The 23,462-nt window shown below is 33.3% G+C and overlaps 1 protein-coding gene across 1 annotated transcript; it reads left to right on the top strand.

Annotated features, from left to right (window-relative positions):
• The first annotated feature begins 96 nt into the window (after positions 1–96).
• On the top strand, positions 97–4,608 carry LOC126779029 (cytochrome P450 6B6-like). Its single transcript, XM_050502777.1, has 3 exons — positions 97–1,205; positions 1,532–1,785; positions 4,427–4,608. Exons 1-3 carry the CDS (start codon positions 97–99, stop codon positions 4,606–4,608), a joined length of 1,545 nt encoding a protein of 514 aa, XP_050358734.1.
• Positions 4,609–23,462: the final 18,854 nt, after the last annotated feature.

The raw sequence follows: 23,462 nt of genomic DNA, 5'->3' as shown, positions 1-23,462 counted from the left end.
AATATAATTTGATAAAAAAGGTAACTTGTATCGTAGCCTTGCATTTGGTCACACGTATGGTATGGTACTGTTTCAAAATTAAAATTAAAACATAAAATGTTCCTACTTTTGTTGGGTGTAATATTAATCGCCTTGTACTTTTATGGTACGAGAAATTTTAAGTATTGGGAGAAGAGAGGTGTGAAATATGAAAAGCCGTTGATTTTCGTCGGCAGCAACTTCAAGCAATTCATAGACAATGTCAGTGTGTCTGAGCGATTCGCTGCTCTTCACAGAGCATATCCTAACGAAAGGTTTGTTGGATTTTTTGAGGGCAATGGACCCGGGCTACTTATCCGTGACCCTGAGCTTATGAAACGTATCCTCGTCACGGACTTCCGTTACTTCCACCGAAGGGGGCTTCATCCTCACAAGACGGTGGTAGAACCTTTAATGAGAAATTTGTTCACTGCTGATGGCGATGTATGGAAATTGATGAGACAGAAGTTGACACCGACCTTTTCAAGCGGTAAGCTAAAGGCCATGTTCCCGTTAATCGTTGAGAGAACCGAGAAACTTGAAAAGATTGCGGATGATTTAGCCGAGACTGGCAAAGAAGTAGACATAAGAGAACTCATGGCGAGATACACGACTGACTTTATCGGAGCTTGTGGATTTGGAATCGACTCAACAGCCTTAAACGACGAGGACTCAGATTTCCGAAAGTTAGGCAAGCGTATATTCAAAATAACGAAGCGAGACCACTTTGTGTCTTTGCTAAAGAGAATGGCTCCGGAAACATTTAAAAATCTCACATTCTTAGCACCAGATATTGAGAAGAAAACCATTTCACTTGTTAGGCAGATCATGGCGCAAAGGAATTATAAGCCGTCGGGCCGAAATGACTTTATTGACATGATGCTCGAATTAAAACAAAAGGGCAAAATCACAGGTGAGTCCGTGCAGCAGCGTAATCCAGATGGTACTCCAAAAATAGTTGAATTAGAACTCGATGATCAATTGTTGTCTGCCCAAGTATTCATCTTTTTCGCTGCTGGATTTGAAACTTCTTCTTCAGCTAGTAGTTTCCTTCTTCACATGCTAGCGTACCACCCAGAAGCTCAAGAACGCTGTCAGAAGGAAGTAGACGAAGTGCTTCAGAGGTACGATGGTAAACTTTGCTTTGAAGCAGTAAAGGAAATGAAGTATATGGAAATGGCTTTCAAGTGAGTATTTATTTGTTATAATCTATATTATAATCGGCTTATTAGTTTTCGTGTAATTTGTGCTTAAAGTGAGCGATATTTTTGCCTTCATTTAAATTATTAACACGTTTTAATTTAAAAGAAAGCTTAAAGCTTGAAAAATATTCATTTCGATTCCATCTCGAGTTTGGAGTTTAAGAATACCATGTTACGATGATTCGTGAGGAAACCTGCATCTGTCGGATGAATCTACTTTAAATGAACTCAAAAACTTATCCAGACTACTACTTTACTTTCAACAAACAAGAGATCGCGCGAATATTGATTGATTAATTATTATTTTCCAGAGAAAGTATACGCTGCCTGCCATCACCAGGATTTCTGCTACGAAGGGCTGCATCAAAATACACAATACCAGATACGAATATTACCATAGATGAAGATACGCTCGTGATAATGTCAACTGAAGCCATGGCCTCTGATGAAGATTACTTCGAGGACCCAGAGAAGTTTATTCCCGAAAGATTTCACCCGGACAACATTGATAAAATAAAGAAGTGCACTTTTATGCCCTTCGGAGATGGTCCCAGGTCGTGCATAGGTATGGCGTTTTATTTTTTTTCTTAAATATTGTAGTTAATACAAAATATCGATGGCATGGATGGGAGGATTGAAAGAGTGCTCCACCAGCCCACATTTAGGCTAATCAGAAATACTAAAAGCTATTAAAAATTAACGGCCTTAATTATAAGAGTTGTTCAGCGGGTGATTTGTTAAATGATCTGTGTTATCTTCTTTCGAATGTCAAATCAATAATGAAAGAAAGAGCAAATAACTTTTTTAGGTTTAATCAATGCTATGTCGATTTCTGTAGTTTTCTGATGATATCCTGAGCGATTTTGGATACGGCGGCCATTTTCAAGAAAGACTAACCAACTGCGGATCAAATATAGTGCACAATTGTGTACACACCTCACTCTATATTCTCTTACCCCCATAATCGGATATGATGGTAAATCCTACCCTATTGAAATAAGCGGAGATCTATACATGGTTTTCCAGGCATGGGTGTCGAAACATCTCTAACGCTATTAGTTATCAAACTAGACTGACCTAGCAGTTAATAAAATGTTTACCTTAAGTTCGCGTCCTAATGACTAATGATTTTACAGAATATATAAAACGAATAAAATAAAATGTAGATCACCATCATCCATTTTAAATAGCTTTCAATCGGAAGAATATTGTAGTTATTCGTTTGTATTTAAAGAAAGCTATTTTTCAAACAGTCTATGATATTAACACTTTGTTAATTAATTATATAGTACTATATATATATATATATATATACGGGACGGGAATACCACTCATCACGAGATCTAAACTATCCGCCCGACTTGAATATCACAGTTACACCTTCCTCGACGTAGATGCTCACTAAGAACGGTTTTGTCTATCCAAAATACATTTTTCATTTTGTATATCCCGTGCGAAGACGGGATGATTAGTTAGTATTATTTATTATAGTAGTATTTATTATATAATATAAGCGCACAAGTTACTCTTTTGAATATTTCTCGAAGGTCATGATCAGGAAGGTAAATAAGTGTTAGGCTATACCTAGTAGGACTGTACTCGTACTTCAATACTTTTAGAACAAAACTACCGAATATGTAAGGCTAGTCAGATAGTTTTATGGCCCTCTCCTGTTTTAAATAGGCAAATCCTTATTAATTATTTACAGAAAAAACTTGGTGCGATTTAAAAGACAACTCTAAAACAATCTAGTACTATGTATTTTCATTACTTTTGAATACCTAAAAAGATCGCATCATCCCGGCTGTCACTGGCCATAAATTATTGTCAGGGCAGAATAGTTTTTTAATTTTTGTAACGTTTTGAGCGATAAATAATATAAATAAAATGTAAAATAGATGACCGCACAAAAACTTTTTTTTGCTTAATTGATAATTATATGAATAACAATTGATGACTCGTAACTAGAAACTAGAACTGGAATTTGAAAACTACATAAAAAGGTTATGTTTACATTAACTAGTTTACATGTTTACATTAGTTAGTTTTCGCTTTAGTTCAACTTATTTTAAAAAGAAAGTTTTTTTTTTTTTAATTTTGTAATTAGGCCAACGGGCAAATTGGCCACTTGATGGAAGTATTCTCCAATGCCTTTAGACATTGGCGCTGTAAGAAATGTGAAATATTCCTTGCATCACCAATGCGCCACCAACCTTGTTAACTAAGATGTTCTCTTGTGCCTGTAGTTACACTGGCTCACTCTTTAAACCGGAACGCAACAATACTAAGTACCTTTTTCTATCAAGCATTTGTCTTATATTCTCGTGTTAATAAATTGTGTTAATACCTAAATACTTTTCAATAAGATTTCTCAATCGTTTTTTTTATAATTTATATTAGGCAATTATATCTAAGTTTTATCATAATATATTTGATAAAAATATTGGATAATGAAATTATTTTAATCTTGTTTGAATCTAATTATAATCATAGATAATAAAATAATTAACGCAATCACTACGTGAACGTTTAGTTTTTTTTTAATTAAAAATGTGTAGGCAGTCTGGCAAATGAGCCACCTAATTAAGACACATGATCATAGACATTGGTACTGTAAGAAATATTAGGCATCTCTTATATCGTCAATGAGCAGCCAATGTTGGGAACTGATACGTTATGTGACATTGCTTAACTGATGATGTCATCTGATATCAGCCACGGCCGCCAATCTCCAGGGAGATTGACTGCACCGGACATATTATAGTGCACAAGTATGTGAGCAAACACAGCTGCTGTCTCTATTCCCACACTTTAATAATCTGATGGAAAGAGAGGCGCAGGGTTAATAGCTTAACATGTACATTTACTTGGTGGTAGGGCTTTGCGTTAGCTCCTCTGGGTAGGTACCACCCACTCGTCAGATATTCTACTGCTAAACAGCTATATATAGTATTATTGCGTTCCGGTTTAAAGGTTGAGTAAGCCAGTGTAAGTACAGGCACAAGGGTCAAGGGAAATTAGTTTCCAAGGTTGGTGGCGCATTGGCAGTGTAGGGAATACTTTAAGTATATTTCATATATATATGACATAGCCAATGTCTATGTATGGTGGTGACCACTTAAAGTCAGGTGGCCCATTTTCTAAAAAGTTTTTATAATGATCGCATTATTAATAATACTAAAGCATATATATTTTTTTAATTCCAGGCGAGCGCATGGGTATAATGCAGTCGATGGCGGGAGTGGCTACCATTTTGAAAAAGTTTACTGTTTCGCCATCTCCTAATACTATTCGCAAACCTCTCATCGACCCTTATTCTCTTATCGTTCAGACAATTATTGGTGGCTTACCTTTAGCCCTTAAACGAAGAACAAATATCGTTAACTAGTGTATTGTTCTAATTGTTAAACAGCTTACGAATGTGTTGCCAGATAAAACAATAGCATAATATATGACCGGTTGGCGCGGTTGGTATATACTTGCCTTTGACGCCGAAGGTTGTGGGTTCGATTCCCACCTAGGACAGAAATTTGTGTGCATGAACATATCTGTTTGTCCTGAGTCTGGGTGTAATTACAATACATACATACAATGTTATAAATCATAGATCTTTCTTTTTAGAAAAGGCAAAGATATTACGACATACAGCCTGGCATAAGCAACTTGTTGGGTTACATTTTTATTTTATCCAACAATAGGCTTATATATTTAATTTTTCTGTACGTGTATATGTAACTGAACTCGTTCGAATGAATGGACTTATTTTGACACGATACTGGTGGCGCTGCGTTCCAAAATTTTTCTTTTTTAACTAACAATATTGTATAAAAAATATATTTTACTCATAAGAAGTCGGGAAGTAAAGCTAGTTACAGAATGAAATGTGGAACTAATTATCCTGCCAATAAAATGAACAAAGATTTTATCGAAATAAATACATATGGCAACACTTTCTAAACCCTAGACTTAAATGTTTGCCTTGTTCATACTGGCTTAAACGGAAACTAATTTATGTTAAGTAGTCAAGAGATTTAAATATAAATATTGTAATTACTTTATTTAACGTAATATGTATAATATTTTGTTAAAAATAAATGTCAATTTAATTAATGTTTTTTTTTTTTCCACATGCATTATAATTAAAGATAAGGGTCCTTCTGCACTATGGTACATATGTGAGATTGCATGTAAAATCTTTATCTATAAATATAATAAGTCTGTAACTGATAGCTGACTGTACATGGAATATATATGAGTAAACCTTCATCAAAATTTAAACATCAAATATCTTTAAAAATTTCAAACAATCAAAACAGAGTCTACTATAAATTAAAAATTAAATAGTTTGATAAAAAATGAACTTATATTTTTCAATAATTGTTAGAATATAAATTTTGCTAGCTTTAGACATTTGTAAAAATAAAATGTAATCATTAAAATGAAAAATAAATGATAAATTAGAACAAAAAGATCAATAATATCGGCATAAGCTATTATGCCGATAGATGGCGAGTTGCGCCCATTACTGTCAACAAAACATAACCACAATAATATACAAGTAAATATCACTTACAATGCTTCTTCTTTTATTTTTTTATATTTTGATTTACCCGGGATTTATATCGTGTCTTCATTGCGTATTTATGTTGGAAAGTAGAAAAACTCAAACTTCAGCAAATGTAAATAATGAAAACATAAACAAAAGTAAACAAATCATATAACGTAATAAGTAAAAGTATTTACATATTAGCTGTAGCTGGTTTCAGCCGCGTATGACTTAAAAAATCACTATTTGAGCAGACTTATAATATTTCAGTATATACAAAATTTTTTAGTATATTAGTATTTATTCAAGAAAATAAATACGTATATATGTATGTATGAGTATTTTAAAACAACTTTACACAACTACCCTTTGTAATAATATGCCAAAACTATAAACGGTAATAAAAACTTTCTATGTCTATTTTCGGTCTTATTTCGTAATCGTATTTTCGGTCTTGTTTCGATATCTTTCATAAGAGTTAATATTTTATAAAAACGACTTTGCAAATAATGCATTATCTATCTTAGAACAAAGTTGATTACCATACAAAAAGTTATAGTCAACCTTAAAAGATAGACATCCTTAAAAGATACGCATAGGGCGATTTAAGGGACGTATACCAGCATAATATTCTTTATAGACATTTATGAATATTCATATATGTACATATAATATATATTTTCTTCTTGATTAATTTTAGTATTACACATAATGCATTTTTTTTTTTAAAATAACTATAATAAAATAAAATATTTTTTTAAATTTAATTTTGTGATATTTTAAAACTTTGTGTTATATTGAAATATTAAATTGTATTTTCTGTAATAATGTTATTAGTTATGTCAATGCTATTGATTATTATGTAATGTTTTATTGAATTTATTATTATTGTTTTTTTAATTTAAATCTTGATATACTACAATTATTATATTTTGCATGATGTGATAGCCTATAATTAAAAGGACATTTAAGTTATTGTTAATAGTTTGATAATGAAATGAATGTAATAATGTTTTCTTTTGTTGGTTATCCAAATAATAATAAATAAATTAATAATAAATAAATAAGCTAAGCCCTATTTAATATGATTGATCGTATAGATCTGAGTTCAACTTACATTGGAAGATATAAATCTCTGAAACTGTCAATTTTTTAACTTTTTTTTTCCTATAAACTTTTAAACATCATCATTTTACAGACCATCATTTATAGTAAGCTAAAGTTTCAGCTAATTCAACTGAACAGTTATTTTATAGCAATTTTATCGAATAAATGTTCGACGTGATTATTTAAATTGACACAACTTTATTATTTATGAACCGATTGAAATAAAACAAACACTAAAATTTAAGGGAAATTAGCCACAATACATCAGTGAAAATCACATTCAAATCAGTTTAGCCGTTTCTAAGATGCACAAACGCACAGACAAACAGACAAAAATTCTAACAATCATTGTTTTGGGTTATTTTGCGTTGATAGAACCCAAACCCCGGTAATAATTTTACTCAAATATTTTCAATGTACAGACAGCGATCAGTTACAGATTATTATATGTATAGACTAGCTGACCCGGCAAACGTTGTTCTGCCATATAAATTATATCTACTGAATATTTTGGTTTTTAAATAAAAAGTAACGAATGTATTGTAAGTGTGTGGGGATGGGATCTATGTCAGAAAAAGCAAAGGAGCGCTGTAGACGATAACAAAAAACACCAACCATTCATTTGCTCAATTCAATGTATTTCATTAATGTAATGGACATATTCATTGTTTGATTAAAAGTTAAAATTTAAATTTAAATAAAAAAAAGTAATAATAAAATAACTTTATTCGCTAAATAGAAACAAAGACAAAATACAATAAATAAAAGCCATAAAAAAGAGTTAACAATGTGATATTTGATAATATGGTGAAAAGGTCGTAGCCTCAGCTAGGCTGCTTTTCAATTTACGCCTTGTACATATGCTGCCAACACAAACGTTACATTCAGTGCAGTAAAAGGTAAAAGAAGATAAATTTACTTAAATAATGAACTTACGTTAATACAATTTTATAACACGCCCAATAGGCTAAAATAAAATAAAAATAAAAACATGTAAGCATTACTAAAACAAAAAGAGTTTTTTTTGTTTAAATTCTAGGAAAAGGAAAATATTTCAACAAATTTTATTTTTACTTGTTACGTTATAATATTAGAATTATAATATATATATATACTAGAATTTAAACAAAAAAAACTTTGTATTGTATTGTATATATATATATATATATATATATACATATATATATGTAATGAAATGACATTTCATTATTCCAAATTTGCTGCGCTCCGCGCGTTTTTAATCTGTAACTAAAAGTCAGTTTGCCGCGCATTTGATGGTTGAATGACAGAATGACGGATAATGTTTAGATTATTTTGAACTTTGATTTTGTAAGAAAATAAAGAGATATAATAGAGGAGGCGATATTAGTGAACTTTAAATGTCGTTTCTTTGTATTTTCAGGTAAGATAAAAGTATAATTGTAATAGTTTAATGATAATTGTTATGATATTGTAAAGGCGTGTTAAATAAAACAAAACTTTGTATTTTCAGAGAAACAATTTGTGGTTCATTTTGAGCATCCTCAATAACCTATCCTATATATATATGTTACGTTACGTATATATGACACATGCAACGCTACATAAAGCCAAGCTATGCCATGCCATTACAACAGAACTTAATACCCGATTACCTCTTTTCGGAACGTCATTCGTTTTTCTTATAAAAATGTTGCTACGGCAACTATGATAACAATTTTCAGAATGTGTCCATGGCAACGGAATAATAACGTTTGTCAAATTGAAAAAAAAATATTAAGACTGAGATATAAATTCGATTATTCATAAATTGCTTTCATTATTACTTCCCGTTTCACTCAGAAGTGGGATATGAAGCGTAATTGCCCTAATGAGTCTGTTGGCGATAAAGCGCGCCCGCCTGGATGGTGTGAACAATAACAAAACAATTCCTGTGAAGATGAAGAGTATCAGCCACCAACCGCTAGAAAACTATTCAAAGGTTTGCTTAAAAACGAAGTTAATAGGGCGATACGTGAACTTGACCAAGAAACGTCCCGAAGGAGATGATTGTACGGTATCGGCGTGGTTGAAGAAAATTGATCAGTTAGGAGATATTCATGGTTGGAGTAACCAAGTAAAACCAATCCACCTACAAGATAAACTTCGTGATCAAGCCCGTAAGTGGTATAACCGATTCGATGAATATCATACATGAGACCAATGGAAACACATGCTGAAAAGTGGTTTTCCCTAACATCGTGATTTTAGTGTATTATTAGACGAAATGATTACTAGGAAGAAGCTGCCGAATGAAATCCCTGTCCGCGTTGCAAGAAAACTGGCCACGTCTTACGAAATCGCTCATTACCTGATCAACGGGTTTGTTTTAAGTGTGGTTTACAAGGTCATATTGCTATTCGCTGTTCTAACTCTTTATCCACTCATACCAAACCATCTACCGATTCGAATAGCAACATAAAAGAAATAAAATTAGTGCAAAATTACGACGAAATTTACAAAAAGCTCGTGAAAGTAAATGGAATTTTTCTGTAATATGTTTCGGAATAATTTCTGCACAGCACCACTTCATTTTGAGTTGCAAGGAGTTTCCTATTCGTTACCATCTACATTGTTTCGAGGTGGTGAGGGCTACATTTGGTTATTAACACTGGAAGCAAAGATGGAATCAATCAAATCAACTGGAAAGCCGGCGAGATCCTAACGTAAGCAGACAGCTGTGAATCAGCCAACCAGCCAAGCCAGGTGAATCCAACCAAGCCATTGTTAACTTTCTTGCCTAAAATTTTGCCAAACTGTAAGCCAAACTGTTTAGTGACTTGAGTTTTAAATTCATGTGGTCCTATAGTACCGTCTGCTTCTATTTTAGTAACGAATGACATAACTAATAATAGTGTAGGCGGAGTAGCTATACCCGAAATAGGAAACAGAAAATTCAGAATAGGAAGCTTAAATGAAAACGAACGTAATTGCTTAATAATGACAGCGCAAAAACCCTCGATAGCAATTAATGTTTCATTGTACATAGCGTCGCTGAATGTAATCGTTAGATCGTTTCACCGTGTACGAATTTGATGCAATATATCGTCAGTCATTGAATCTTTGTGCTTATCCAACAACGTGTCTGCTTGTCCCGGGAAACATGTAGTCAACACTATACCGAATAGTAGACGAATTTGTGTGGCTATACAGCCCAATGTTGCTTTAGCAAGCATTTCGTCCCAGTGATTGTAGCCTTCCAGCAAACCGAGTGCAAGGCTTTATATGTTGGATACATTTGTCCATTCACTTTGCGTATATCTTGAAATGACAATGAGCCGGTGATATTAACAGGTGCACTCAATCTGCCTTGGATTAACTGTATATACTCGACCCAAAATGTTTGATTTGAAAAGGCCGGTGCACGCATCAATTGGTGTGCGTGCCTTGCTTGCGGGACAAGCATTTTTTTGTTCGATTCCATGTAAAATAGCGTGGTACATCGGAATAGATAGGACGATTACATAATGCGAAAAAATCGGTGAGTGTAGTTTTTGGTGGATTCACTGCACGCCCAATTTTTTTCTCGTTGGTGAAAAATATGCGCTAGCCGTACCGGCCATGTACCGATGTACCGGCCAATTTGGTAGCGAAATATTTCATCGTTGTCATTCAATCGAGTTTCATTCACATCGGTATTTTGAATTTGGAACACAGCCATATTGCTGCCTTTATGCACATACTTGCAAATGTATTTGATGCTTTTCACCGAACTGCAGAACTCAATATTATACAATATGAGCATTGAATGTTTTACTCAGCAGAGGCGAATATGGTACCACCCAACGATTGTCAATGTCATGTCAATGTCTAGCGATTGTCCGCTATTATCAGTATTCCTTCGAAGGTATCCTGGATATTCGACAACATTTGTGATTGTGTCGTTGTTGAAATCTTTAGGAAAGCGCTTTGTACATTTTACATCTACCATGCAAGGGGATAAACTTTTCAGATCACCGCATGGGCCATGAATCATATTTGTGGTAACAATATCGAACAGTAGTTGATCAGTAGATGGATCTGGAATTTTCGCGGAAATTACACTATCGATTTCCTCAGGGCGTATTTAGTCGACTAACCAAATCAAAATGTGTGCATGAGGTAATCCTCTCTTTTGCCATTCAACCGAATACATTCAGCAACGTGTGGGGACCGAATACGTGTAATTTTGCTATGAAGTTCATTAGTGACTTCAACTTTTGTTTGAACACACGTGCTGTAATGTCATGACGATGTATCGCATATTGGCCTGGCAATAGCAATGATGTAATTTCCTGCCACTTAGGGTTACCTGTAAACGTGATAAATAAACACGATCGTCCGTACTCGCGCACGAAAGTAATAGCATCCTGTATGTATTATTCATATGACGTGGACTGAATACGTACGATTATGGTAGAATGAGAGATTTACCAATTTCGGCGGTGTCGGCGTTGCTCATGATAGCGTCCCGCAAATGAATGTATTCTTCTACACGCAACTTTTGTTGGTTATGTCGTAAGAATCGCAGTTGTTCGCTCTCTACCTTCGCGTACATGTCGACCAAGAATTGTTGGCACAGCTCACGACTTCGCAGAATGACGTTGTCCTGACCGCGTCGAATCATCTTACGATACGCATTAAAATTTATCGAGCTTACTTTTTTGTTTGTTTCGGCTCCTGTAACATCATATTACATATATTATTAATTCAAAATGGGTAATGATGTTTATCGTGAATGATTTACCTGTGGTGGGATCTCGTTGTTTAATGTTTAAGCAATATCTGTCTTGTGCCCTCCAGAAAATTAGCGAATATAGGAGAGCGTCGTATGAACGGTGTGTGTCGACGATAAAGTCCAGATTATTGTTTCTTCTTCGAATCACGATTTCTGGCGTCGCTGTGCTGTCGCCAACCATGATTCCAGCAACATCGTCTACAACAGGCGAATTGAATCTACGCACGTGTTTTATCAGTATTGATGACAATAGCGTGATTGTCACTTTGCAATTCGTGCATGTGCGATTTAAAGAATTTCAATAATTTATTGTTCACATTCAATAGGTCATCCAGTTCACCGACGATGCGCCTGGCATTAGGCGATCTCACCGTTCATGAAGTAGATTTGTAAAAATAAATGTGGTTCGTATGGCATTGGCATCAATGAGCCCACTTTGTGGTACACTTAGCCTTTGATTTTGAAAGTTGAATTAAATTGTTGACTATTTGCCGTAGTAATGTGAACTATTTCTGTTGTTCCTAACGAAGTCATTTGGAAGTAGGAATTGAATGTGCGAATGGACTTCAGGAACAGGTTTGAATCTAGATCCGTGCCGATGAGCAATTCAATGGTTCTGTTGGTGTCTCAATTACAGGTAGTTGCACTTTTCCTGATGCGCAACACATCCCGGCTGACTCGTGTTTAAATTTAAGTGCATGACAATGGGGACATTCTCTGTCCATAGCGCCAATCAGCACTTTCGGATAAGCGGAATAATAATAATAATAATAATGTCCTCCAGACCGATTTCGGCCACGGCGGCCAATCCCAAGAGAGATTAGCCAACTACGCAGGAGATATTATAGTGCACAAGTGTGTGCGCAAACACAGGTGCACTCTCTATTCCCTAACTCTCATAATCCGATGGGACGGCTATCCGACACGACCGGAAAGAGTTCAGGCGCAGGACCAACGGCTTTACGTGCTTTCCGAGGCACGGGGGTGTACACACTTCCAACTTCCAGACTCCGGGCTGCTACTGAGAATTTTCTGACAGAAAAACCCAATAACTTTTTATTGGCCCGACCTGGGATTGAACCCAGGACCACCGGGCTTGCGGCCTTATATCAAACCACTAGACTCTAGTGATAGTCTAACGAGGCAGATAAGCGGAATATTTAATATTTGGCTCGTACTCAAATCTGAGACGAAGGAATGAAGCGGATGTAAACGCTCGATGTACTTGTTGGCGTTGTCGGTCATTTGCATTGCGTGTATCAACTATGAACTGCTGCGTCTCCGTTGCAATTGTCGTTGCTGATTTCGTTCAGCTCGTGCTTCTTGTGATTGAGATGCACGCAATTGCGACATTCTAACACGTCCATTTTCGTGATCTTTTTAAATTTGGTCGTCTGTTCTTTCTGCTCTAATATTACGCATTCTTGATGCTTTATTAGTTTGACGGCCCAAATGGGCAACCTTGCGTCTTACTGGCATTGTTCACTGTAACACACACAAATAGACCAAAATGTTGTATTTACTGATAAAAACGGTATACCGATAATGTATTTGATCTTTTAGTATTTTACCAACCTTTTCAATATCATAAAACACGTTTATATTCTTTTTCCCGGTTCTGGCGTGCACGTTTATATTTCTTTTAAACCAAATAAATCGTTAAATATTTTGCAAATTTTTAAATATTAAAATGACGCGACGCTTCTCACGAATTACGTTGATGAAAGTCCAATGAGGTTCACTATAAATAATTATTTTGATATTATTAATACAAAAATCGCGATTTTAATCGCGTGATGAATTAGATGGTGAAGGAGAAGAAGAGTGAAAATTTGGGGTAATATGTATTTTTTGACGCTAAATCTAAATAAAATATATAAATGTCAAAAAATAGAAAAAAAAATCTGGATAGGGACACCCTTATCACCTAGCGGTATGCAATATACTTTACGACCTATTCTCATACCTCTCAAATATACAAAACCAATTTCATAAAAATCGGTCGAGCCGTTTCGGAGGAGTTTGACCACAAACACCGTGACACAAGATTTTTATATATTAGAAGGTAATAAGAATTTATTTGTTTTTTATTCAAAAAAAACATTTTATTAAAAATATTAGTGGATTGCACTAAATTGAATTATTAAGAGCGTTTAACCACGCTCCTTCTTAAGTTCATTGTTCATATATTATAGTTTCTCTAATCTTAATGAATGTACAGACATTTTTATAAAATACAAAATTAAAATATAAAGAACAAAATATACATAACAAATTTAAAGCAAAAACACGCCGTCTAAAAGATTGTCTCTGCACAGCTAGATTCAACCTTTGTGCTAAATAAACGCCAGCTCTTGCCAAAAGTGTGGACCAGTTTCTTAGAAATATCTTTTATGATTTTTTTTGTATCGGACGACCATGTTTCAAAACCCAGCCCTGCAAATGAATATTCGTTAGATAAAAGTGAATATTTGCGGCGCTTGAGTATTTGAGCAGCTTCAGTGGCTGTACTGGCTTTACAAGACGTATTCTTGATATGAGATACTGCCAGCCTATCTACGCAAGTTGCATCCATGGCACTAATGTCGCTCCATCGGGTCTCTTGCCATCATCTCTGCATAAACCATTCGGTTTCAAAGTAGCAGGAATCGATGCTGTGACAAAAGCCCGACGAAGTATGTCATTAAGAGTTCCATGACGATATGCACGGCCTGCGCTTTTGTGGCAGCTAAGTCCATGGCGTCCGAAATGATCCACCCGGGTACCACAGGGACATGTGTGAGGCTCGCACACCTTTAAACCTAAGCGAAGGCATACGGCGATGCGTATCGTTGCCCAATCAAGTACTGTCCCTAGATTTTTAGAAGGAAGAGCCTGAATCCAGTGGCCTGACTCTCTTTCAGATACAGCTAGCAGTCTTGCACGGTCTGTATCTGAAGTACACTGGGACAGCGTGTCTTTAAGTAAGGCATCATTAGCGGCTATAATAGAAGGAAATTTCCAAAAGGGGCTGCTGCGTAATAAAAACATAAACTTTGGGGCAAATAAACATGTCTGAAAAATGAAAATGGCTATGTGTGGCTTAATGTCTAATAAACGCTTCGAAATGAGGTTAAACTTTTCTAATTTTGAATTTATTAAGGGAAGAAATCATCATCAAATATTGGAGCGCCTAGTAAAGTTAAAGAATGCTTAGGCACCGTAATAATATTTGGGATTAAAAGGTTTAAATCACTTAAAATTTTGTTTTTCTTTTCTTGCGAAAGAGAAATAGGTTCTGAAAAATATACTTCACATTTACTCTAATTTAAATCAAGTCCTATGCTTTCAATTTTTTTTTAAATGTCTTAAGTCGCTAATGACTACATCTCCTTACATCTCCTCCCAAAGAGCCATCATTCAGGTACCATAAATTAAATTTTGAATTTAATAATTAAATTATTGGACGTATAACCAAACTAAATATGGCGGGGCCAAGTGACAACCTTGCTGACAACCTACTAATTAATTAATTTCGTGTTCGCCAAACAATAATTTTGTGGGAGAACCATAACATTACCACATATAGTCGAATATTTCTGGAATTTCTTTTAATATAGCTCCCCGATCAACCGAGTTGAACGCATTTCGAACATCAATTTTGACGAAAATTCCATAATATTCGGATTCACTTTAAAAGGTTCTAGCAGAATGGACTGCCGTTTCACATCCTCCTTATATACCAAAACCCAGTTGTTGAGGCATGAATTTATTATTTAATTTGCTTCTTCCTTAGATGCTAGTCGCCGAATGGTGCTGCCAACTGCAATGGGACGTATTCCTCCATCTTTTTTTAATAAAGCTACTAAATTTGCACCATAAAGGACCGGTGTGATTGTTTCTGGAACTCGACCAGAGAGCATTAAGTTAACTAAATTTGTTAATTCCCGAATTAATTTTTCCTTGTCTTCATTAAGAACTGAGGGACTTAACAAGTCCTTTAGGTGCTGTGAAGTAAGACCGTCCAAACCTCCAGCAGAACCATCTGAGAAAATAAATCCCAGAATGGATGAGATTATAGAACTTTATTCTCATTACGACAACGTCATTTACATGAGAACTTATATCTAACTTATAAATATAACAATTCGTTCGGATCAGCAAAACAGATGAGATAACAGTTTCAATTAATTATTTTAACAGAGAATCGTTACACAGAATATGGTTATAAAGTCGAGATTTAAACATAGAAAAATTTGTTAGAGTTTTTACTTGTTTAGGTAAATTGTTATAAAGTTTTGCTCCCTCAAAAATAATCATCTTTTTTCCACTCTTAGTTCTAGTTTTAGGCAGTATTAGATGGCCAGCACGTCTAGTTGCATATTTGTGTAATTGACCTTTGCTTTCGAAAGATATTTCTGTATGTATTTTTTTGTCTAAGATTTTACGTATAAGAATACAAGTAGTGTAGTTGTATAATTGCTTAATATTCATTAATTTGGTTTCTTTATAGACTTTATCTGAAGGTGTTAAATAAGGGTAATGAAAAAGTAATTTAATTATTTTATTTTGACCAATTTGAAGTTGGGCTATATTGCTCTTTGATGCCACACCCCATATTTCGATGAGATACAAAAGATGTGGTTTCACTAAACTATTGTAAATCATTAAGCGAACTCGACGAGGTAAACATCGAACCGTTGATCTCAATGAACCGATTAGACTAGAGAGTTTGTTTGTAGTATGTTCTCTATGTGTATTCCATGTTAAATATGTATCAAGTCTTAGTCCTAGATATTTTTCTTGCTTTTTCTCTTGCAAAGGTATATTATTTATTGTAAGAGGTGTATGAAGCTGTAAGCTGTTTTATTTTTCGCTTTGAAGATCATATAGCATGTTTTATTAATATTAATAGTGAGCAGATTTGATTGGAACCACATATAAAGATTATTGAGATCTGCTTGCGCTTGAGGTATAATATCATTATTTGAGGATCCGAAATAAAACAAGCATGTATCATCAGCATAAAGAGTGAGTTCACCATATAAGTCCAATTGATGAATATTATTAATGTATGTTAAAAAGAGTAAAGGCCCTAAAATGGAGCCTTGGGGCACTCCATAGTTTATAATTGCAGGTTTACTTTGGTACTTATTAATTTTAACAATTTGATGTCGATTAGTGAGGTAAGATCGAAACATATTCAAGGCATTGCCAGTGACACCAATACATTCGAGTTTTTCTAAGAGAATTGAATGACTAACGGTATCAAAGGCTTTTTTAGATCGATAAATATTCCAAGAACTATATTTTTGTTATCTATACTACATATTATTTTAGTCGTTAAGTCAATTGTGGCCGAAAGTGTATTCGATCTGGGTCTAAATCCGTATTGTTTATTGTACAAAAAATCAATTGAATCTAAATAATTTAATAGCCTTGTATATAAAATTTTTTCAAGGATCTTGGACATCACTGGCAATACCGAGATTGGACGATAATTACTTGGGTCAGTCTTTATACCTGACTTATAAATTGGGCTAACTTTAGCGATTTTAAGAATATCGGGAAAGTTACCCTCCAACAGTAACATGTTAAAACATGAATTTAAACTAGAAATAATTAAGTTCTTAATTCGTTTAATAGTTTTCGTGTTAATTTCATCAATACCAACGCTAGAATTTGAATCGAGATTTTGTATAATTTTGTTGATTTCATCTACACTACAAGGTTCTAAAAAAGATAGTTTATTGGTATGGTTGTTCATACGAGGTAAAGTGTGTGTTTTATTGTTTAGGAGTTTTAGAGGAATATCATTCGCAAGAGTTGACCCTATAGTAGAAAAAAAGTCATTAAATGTGTCACAAATTTCTGTTGGATCTGTTATACTTACTGTGTTAACTATAAGTTTTGGGGGAGCAGAACTTTGTTCTTTTGTTTTATTACTTGCTAAGTCGTTAATTAATGTCCACATTTTTTTAGGCTTCCTTTGACACTTTTCAAATTCCTTACTGTAATACATTTCCTTAGCCGCTTTTATATTACTTGCGGTTTTATCTCTTGCCATTTTAAAATTAGTTTTTAAAGCATCATCGTTTGTGTTGTTTTTGAGTTTCATCCATAGTTCATTTTTATTGTATATGTATATCATGTATAATTTCATTATTTATCCAATCTTCCTTTGGGAGGTTAAGAGTTTTAGTTCTAGTTATCTTGCTTGCGATGACATGTGAAGTTACTAGTTGGTAAAATGTACTAAAATTTTCAGTGGGGATATTTGTGTCTTTTTTTAGAGAATTTTCCAATTTATCGTAGTCTACAGCTTCATAATTAATACGGTTTTTGGGTGGTGGATTGTATTTTTTTATTTCAAGATAGATTTGCTTATGATCTGATATATCTGAATCCAGTAAAGCCATATGAAAATTATTTGTTCTGAGATTTGTTGATACATGGTCTATTATCGATGTTGTGTTTGTCGTTTCCCTAGTACATAAACGTTCATCTATATCATTAAGTATTTGATGGCCACACTCTTGTAAAAGTTTTTTGTACGATTTAGCTTTTCTGTTTATATTAAGAAAGTCAATATTGAAATCACCAATTACTATTGCTCTTTTTCGTTGTTGTAATTCAAAATAATAATCATTTAAAAAAGAGTTAAAATTTGTGTCACCAGGATTGTAAACAACTCCTATTTCCAGAGAGTATTTTTCAAGTAAAATCCACAAATAATTATTGCCGTTTATGTATGATGATTCCGTTTGTCTATGATTTAAGTCAATGTGTACATAGGCTGATACACCCCCCCCCCCCCAATTTTGTCAGATCTATAGTTGTAATAGTGCGTGTAATTGGGAAGTTTTAATAGTATGGCTTGTTCCTCGGATTTAATCCATGTCTCCGTAAGTAGAATGATGTGTACCTTAGAGGATTTAGACTGAATTATACATCTTAACTCATCCATTTTACCAGGTTTGCATAAGCTTCTAATATTTACGTAAAATAGATTTAATCTCGATTTATCTGTGTGCAGGTTTCGATAATTGTTAGGTATTTGATATGTGACATTTTCAATAGATCCCTTAAATATGGATGAGATTTGAGTTAATGGGGGTTTTTTGATGTAGAAATTATTTTGGGCATACCTTTGTAATATTTTATAATTAGATTTTCTTCACCTTTCTGTTTTCGATGGATAGCATATTTGGAAATATGTAGAGGCGTTATGGAGTTTACAGGCAGAAAGGAAGGTTGAGGAGGTTGTATTGGTAAAGGATGTTTATCGTGGAGGGCCTTTAGCGTCTCAAGAGTATTTGTTGATATCATCGGAAAATAAAAGATTTGAAGCGCCTCTGACATTTCCATCACTTACTTTATGCTCAATAAGCTTGGTGTGATATGCAGAGGGATTTGTCTTATTATAAATATATTTAGGATTCGGTAAATTATTATGTTTTGTATTTTCTTTAATTTTTGATGTTGAAGAGATGTTTTTGTTTCGATTTTCTACATTTAGTGCTCTATATGAAAACGTGAGAAATTCTTCCCACGCTTGAGTTGTATTTTCCGATGAAACTTTGGACACACACTGTGAAACAACGAGCCACTGACGCTCGAGCTTTTTTTTTTATATTCGCCGGGAGGGCAAATGACTACTCCACCTGATGGTAAGTGGTAGTAGAGTCCAAACGCGACGACGGCCAGTACAGACGGGAAAAAGCTTCTCTCGGGATATCTTTTACCAACCTGACCCCGTGTTCAAGGAGTGCGAGTCTTTTCCATATTCGTGTATTGCTTAATATCTCTTTATTCTCTGTCTTAAGATTGAAATGATTCGCTGATCTTAGTTTCTCATCTGGTTTTAGAATAATATTTGGTATATGACGTCGGCTGCTATGGATTGATAGGCCACGTTGTCCCTTGTAAAGTTTTCCATCGATGCAAATGGGACATTCAAGAAATACACAGTTACTATTATATGACGTGTCGGATGAAAACATGAAAAATAAAATATAATAAAATACTTATTTTAAGAAACATTAATATTACAATCACTAAAACAATAACTTAGACACAGAGAAGAACAGAATTTAAAAAAAAGGAGATATAAATTATTTTAGTAGGATATGAAATATAAAACCGCATGCACCAATGTTTGTGTCTATTATTTTCTTTTTAAAGAACAATTTGTATCACTGTGATTTCACTGATAATTATATTGTAAAAACTTAATCTCAACGACAATCCGCAATGCTCGTAAATAGAATTTAAGTCCATCATTTTTCCGCCATAAAGAGTATCTGTCAATGTTCTTGTTGCCAGATTAAAAATATAGATTATTATTGATTAATATAAAAAATGACAGATTCTCTCTCTATTATCTCCAGTAATATTTAAAAATATTATATATATATATATATATATATATATATATATATATATATATAATACATTATTTCACTGATGATTCAAAAAAATGAACACCGTCACTCTTGAGACTCGACATTATCAGCTTCGTATTAAATAATAAAATATTTCTGATTCTGAAATTTTTCATCTTTTTAGTGAAAAATGTATATATGATATTTCGATGTATTTCTTTGGTATTTAAGAAATATTTGTAGTCTGAAATATGTAACGTGTAAATATGTAATGTATGTATATAACGGTTTCGCAGTATTATTGTAATTAGTTTTTATTATAAACAAAACAAAAAATCAAATGTGTATTAATACATAAAAGACAAAACCAAAGGAAACTTAGCTTCTATTAACTCAAAGAATTGTACATAATAAAGTGACGATATAGTAATAACATTTGACTAGATAAAAAGAATAGTATAATTTCTTTTTAAATTATACGTCACCTATCTAAGTAATGTTAAGTGTAACTAACCACAAAAAAAACTTCCAATACCTACCTATTACATTAGATAAGGCGTCTTTAACGAATCGGCCTAGGGCCTTGCATATCGCAAAACGGACACAACCATCAACGACGTCTGCCCTCACGTGTCTGTCCGCGTTCGGGTCGCACACTCGAAAATGAGCCGATGACAAAATCCGAATAATTCTTTTCCCACAACTTCCACAGAGTACTCCTGCGTAGCACCGCGCGGCGCGCACATTGTCATCGTCGTAACTTTTAAAATATTTGTCCAAATGACATCGTGTAAAATACAAAGTATATCTACTTCAAATATCAGAAGTGATAAAAGTATTTGTTTCGATAAGAATCAATTTGTTAATACAAAATGTACATTTTGGAAATAAATATCACATTTTATTGTATTTTCGATTCACTATTTAAGCGGTAATGGCTTACACATAAAAGATAGATACATCCTGTTTCGGACTTTTTTGTAGAACTATTTAAGAGACACATTTCTACCATACATTATATTCATATAACTCTTACGATTTTTACAGCGCACGCCAGAATGCTTCTCAGATAGGAGAAAATTTTCCGACTTACGTGACATTTATTGTTATATTTTGGCCATATCAATAGCTGTATAAATTATAGCCTATATGTTATTCTGATGTATGAGCTATATTATATTAAAGTTTCATTAAAATCCATTCCGTAGTTTTTGCGTTAAAGTGTAATAAACATCCAAAAAAAATTTCGCGATTATAATATTAGTAGGAGAACACACATTCAATATACGTATGATTCCAATGTTTACTATTTACATGTATTACAGAAATATTATAGTTAAAGCATATGCTAAGCGTTAAAAAAGTATATCGTATGAAAAAAATGTATTATCAACTTCAGAATTAAAAAAACAAAATGCCAAAAACAAACGCTCAACGTCAACGTAAATTCCAACAGAATCTAAAAAAAAAGTACAGCAAAATAAAACCGAATAATTCGAGTTATGTATATGCATATATTTATTTATTTAGCGATTTAATTTTTTCTTTTCCATTTGTCTTATTATTAAAGATTACTCGGAAACCAAGTTGATTGTTATTTAGGAGTGGCATGAAAATTACACAAATATATATAAGCTAGCTGCGCGTCCCAACTTCGTATTGGTAAAATTAGGATTTTATACCGTATATTTTTTAATCAATAAAATATAAAAAATAGAGAGACCTAAATAAAGGATGAATGCACTTTTTGGTTTGAAAAAAAATACAGCAATCAATAAAAGAACTTCGTTCCTGACGGGTCCTGGGGGGGTTTGTTAAAGTTCTTTTTCGGTAAGTTGATAATAAGATTCTTATTATTTTAATTAACTTTACCACAAAATTTAACTTCCATTTTTAAAAGAACACAATTTGCTGTGAAATTATCGTTTGCAGTCACAATAAATAAAGCACAGGAAACGACATTCAATTATGTCGGAATAGATTTAGGGAAATGCTGTTTTTATTATGGCCAATTGTATGTTGCCAATTGTACCTGGATCCGGGTGCGGCGAAAACTAATACATACTAATATCCCACGAAAATAAAATTAAAAACGTTGAATATACTGAAATATTATAAGTCTGTTTTTAGTGATTTCTTCGAGTTACACGCGGGTGAAACCGCGGGCACAGCTAGTCATAAATATATATATGTTAGTTGCTTCATAATATGTATTAAAGAAACACACAATAATGTATTGCAAATATTATTCAACTGTTGTTTAGTCATGAAACAAACATTTCGGTGATAGTCGAAGAAAACGACAAGGAATGTTATACAAATAATAATAATAATAAACTTTATTTGTCACAAACGTGTCTGTAGATAATAAGCATGGTAATTTTTACAATAAGTTTCTATATATTGTGCCCATCACATGGCATACGAATACTATTGTCAATTATAATTTATTATAATTTTTAGTCCTAATACAATTGTCATTACATAGAAAATTTTAGTTTTATAATAAATGTAAAACATAATGTCAATTGATTTATATAAAAAAAAAAGTTATATTAAATTCATTTTTTTTTATTTTTATTTATGAAACAAGAAGTACGATAATATAAAGATTAACAAAGACCGATAAAGTTTCCACAATTGCATCATAATTAATTATAATGCGGACATTTTGACACTTATATAATAATAAATCTCGTTACAGTAAATTATGCTAGAAAATAATTTTAAAGCAGTTACTGATATCGTAAACAAACTCGTTTAATAATTTTTTAGTGTTTTATTTTTTTTATTTTGATATTGCTAATGACTACGTCGTCCGGTTAGTAGTTGTATATTTTTTATGACAAGCAAATAAACATGTTTTTATATGGGACCAAACGTTGGAACGGTTAAAATTACGTTTTAGAGGGAACATAGCAAGGTTTTGTCTTTACAAATTTTCACATTTCGAAAATATATAAAGCCAGTAATCATATGTTTTTCTTTTAAAATAGTGGCTTGCAATTTTATAAATAATTCACACCGCAGAGGGCCCTGATGCCGCTTTTTTGTGATCTAAATACCCTTATGACATCTACAGAGTTACCCCCTAGGTTAGTATAACAAACAAAACCTTGATATGGCATGTTAGCTGCAGTATCAGAAACAGATTTTCGAAGTCTACTTAGAACATATGGAAATGTATCCAATTTTGAACAAATTTTATTAATATGCTATTTCCAATTACAATGTTGGTATATTATTCCAAGAAATTTTGCTGTTCGTGTGTCATCTACCATGGTATGTTTTAAATAATCGTTTATATGTGTGGTATTATTGTTCTGACTCTTGAACTGTATGATTGTCCTGTGGCATTGTACCCAAGACTAATAAATTAAAATGAAAAAATAATAATAGTATTTTATAGTTTGCGTCAAAATTAATTCAAATATTAAATAATTTTTTCTCTATTTTCTTCTCTCGAAACGAGATATAACTTCGTCCACTTG

The sequence above is a fragment of the Nymphalis io genome, chromosome 28 (genome assembly GCF_905147045.1).
Source record: "Nymphalis io chromosome 28, ilAglIoxx1.1, whole genome shotgun sequence".
NCBI lineage: Eukaryota > Metazoa > Arthropoda > Insecta > Lepidoptera > Nymphalidae > Nymphalis > Nymphalis io.
Note: the sequence above shows the minus strand (reverse complement) of the source record. Positions and strands in the feature narration are given on the sequence as shown.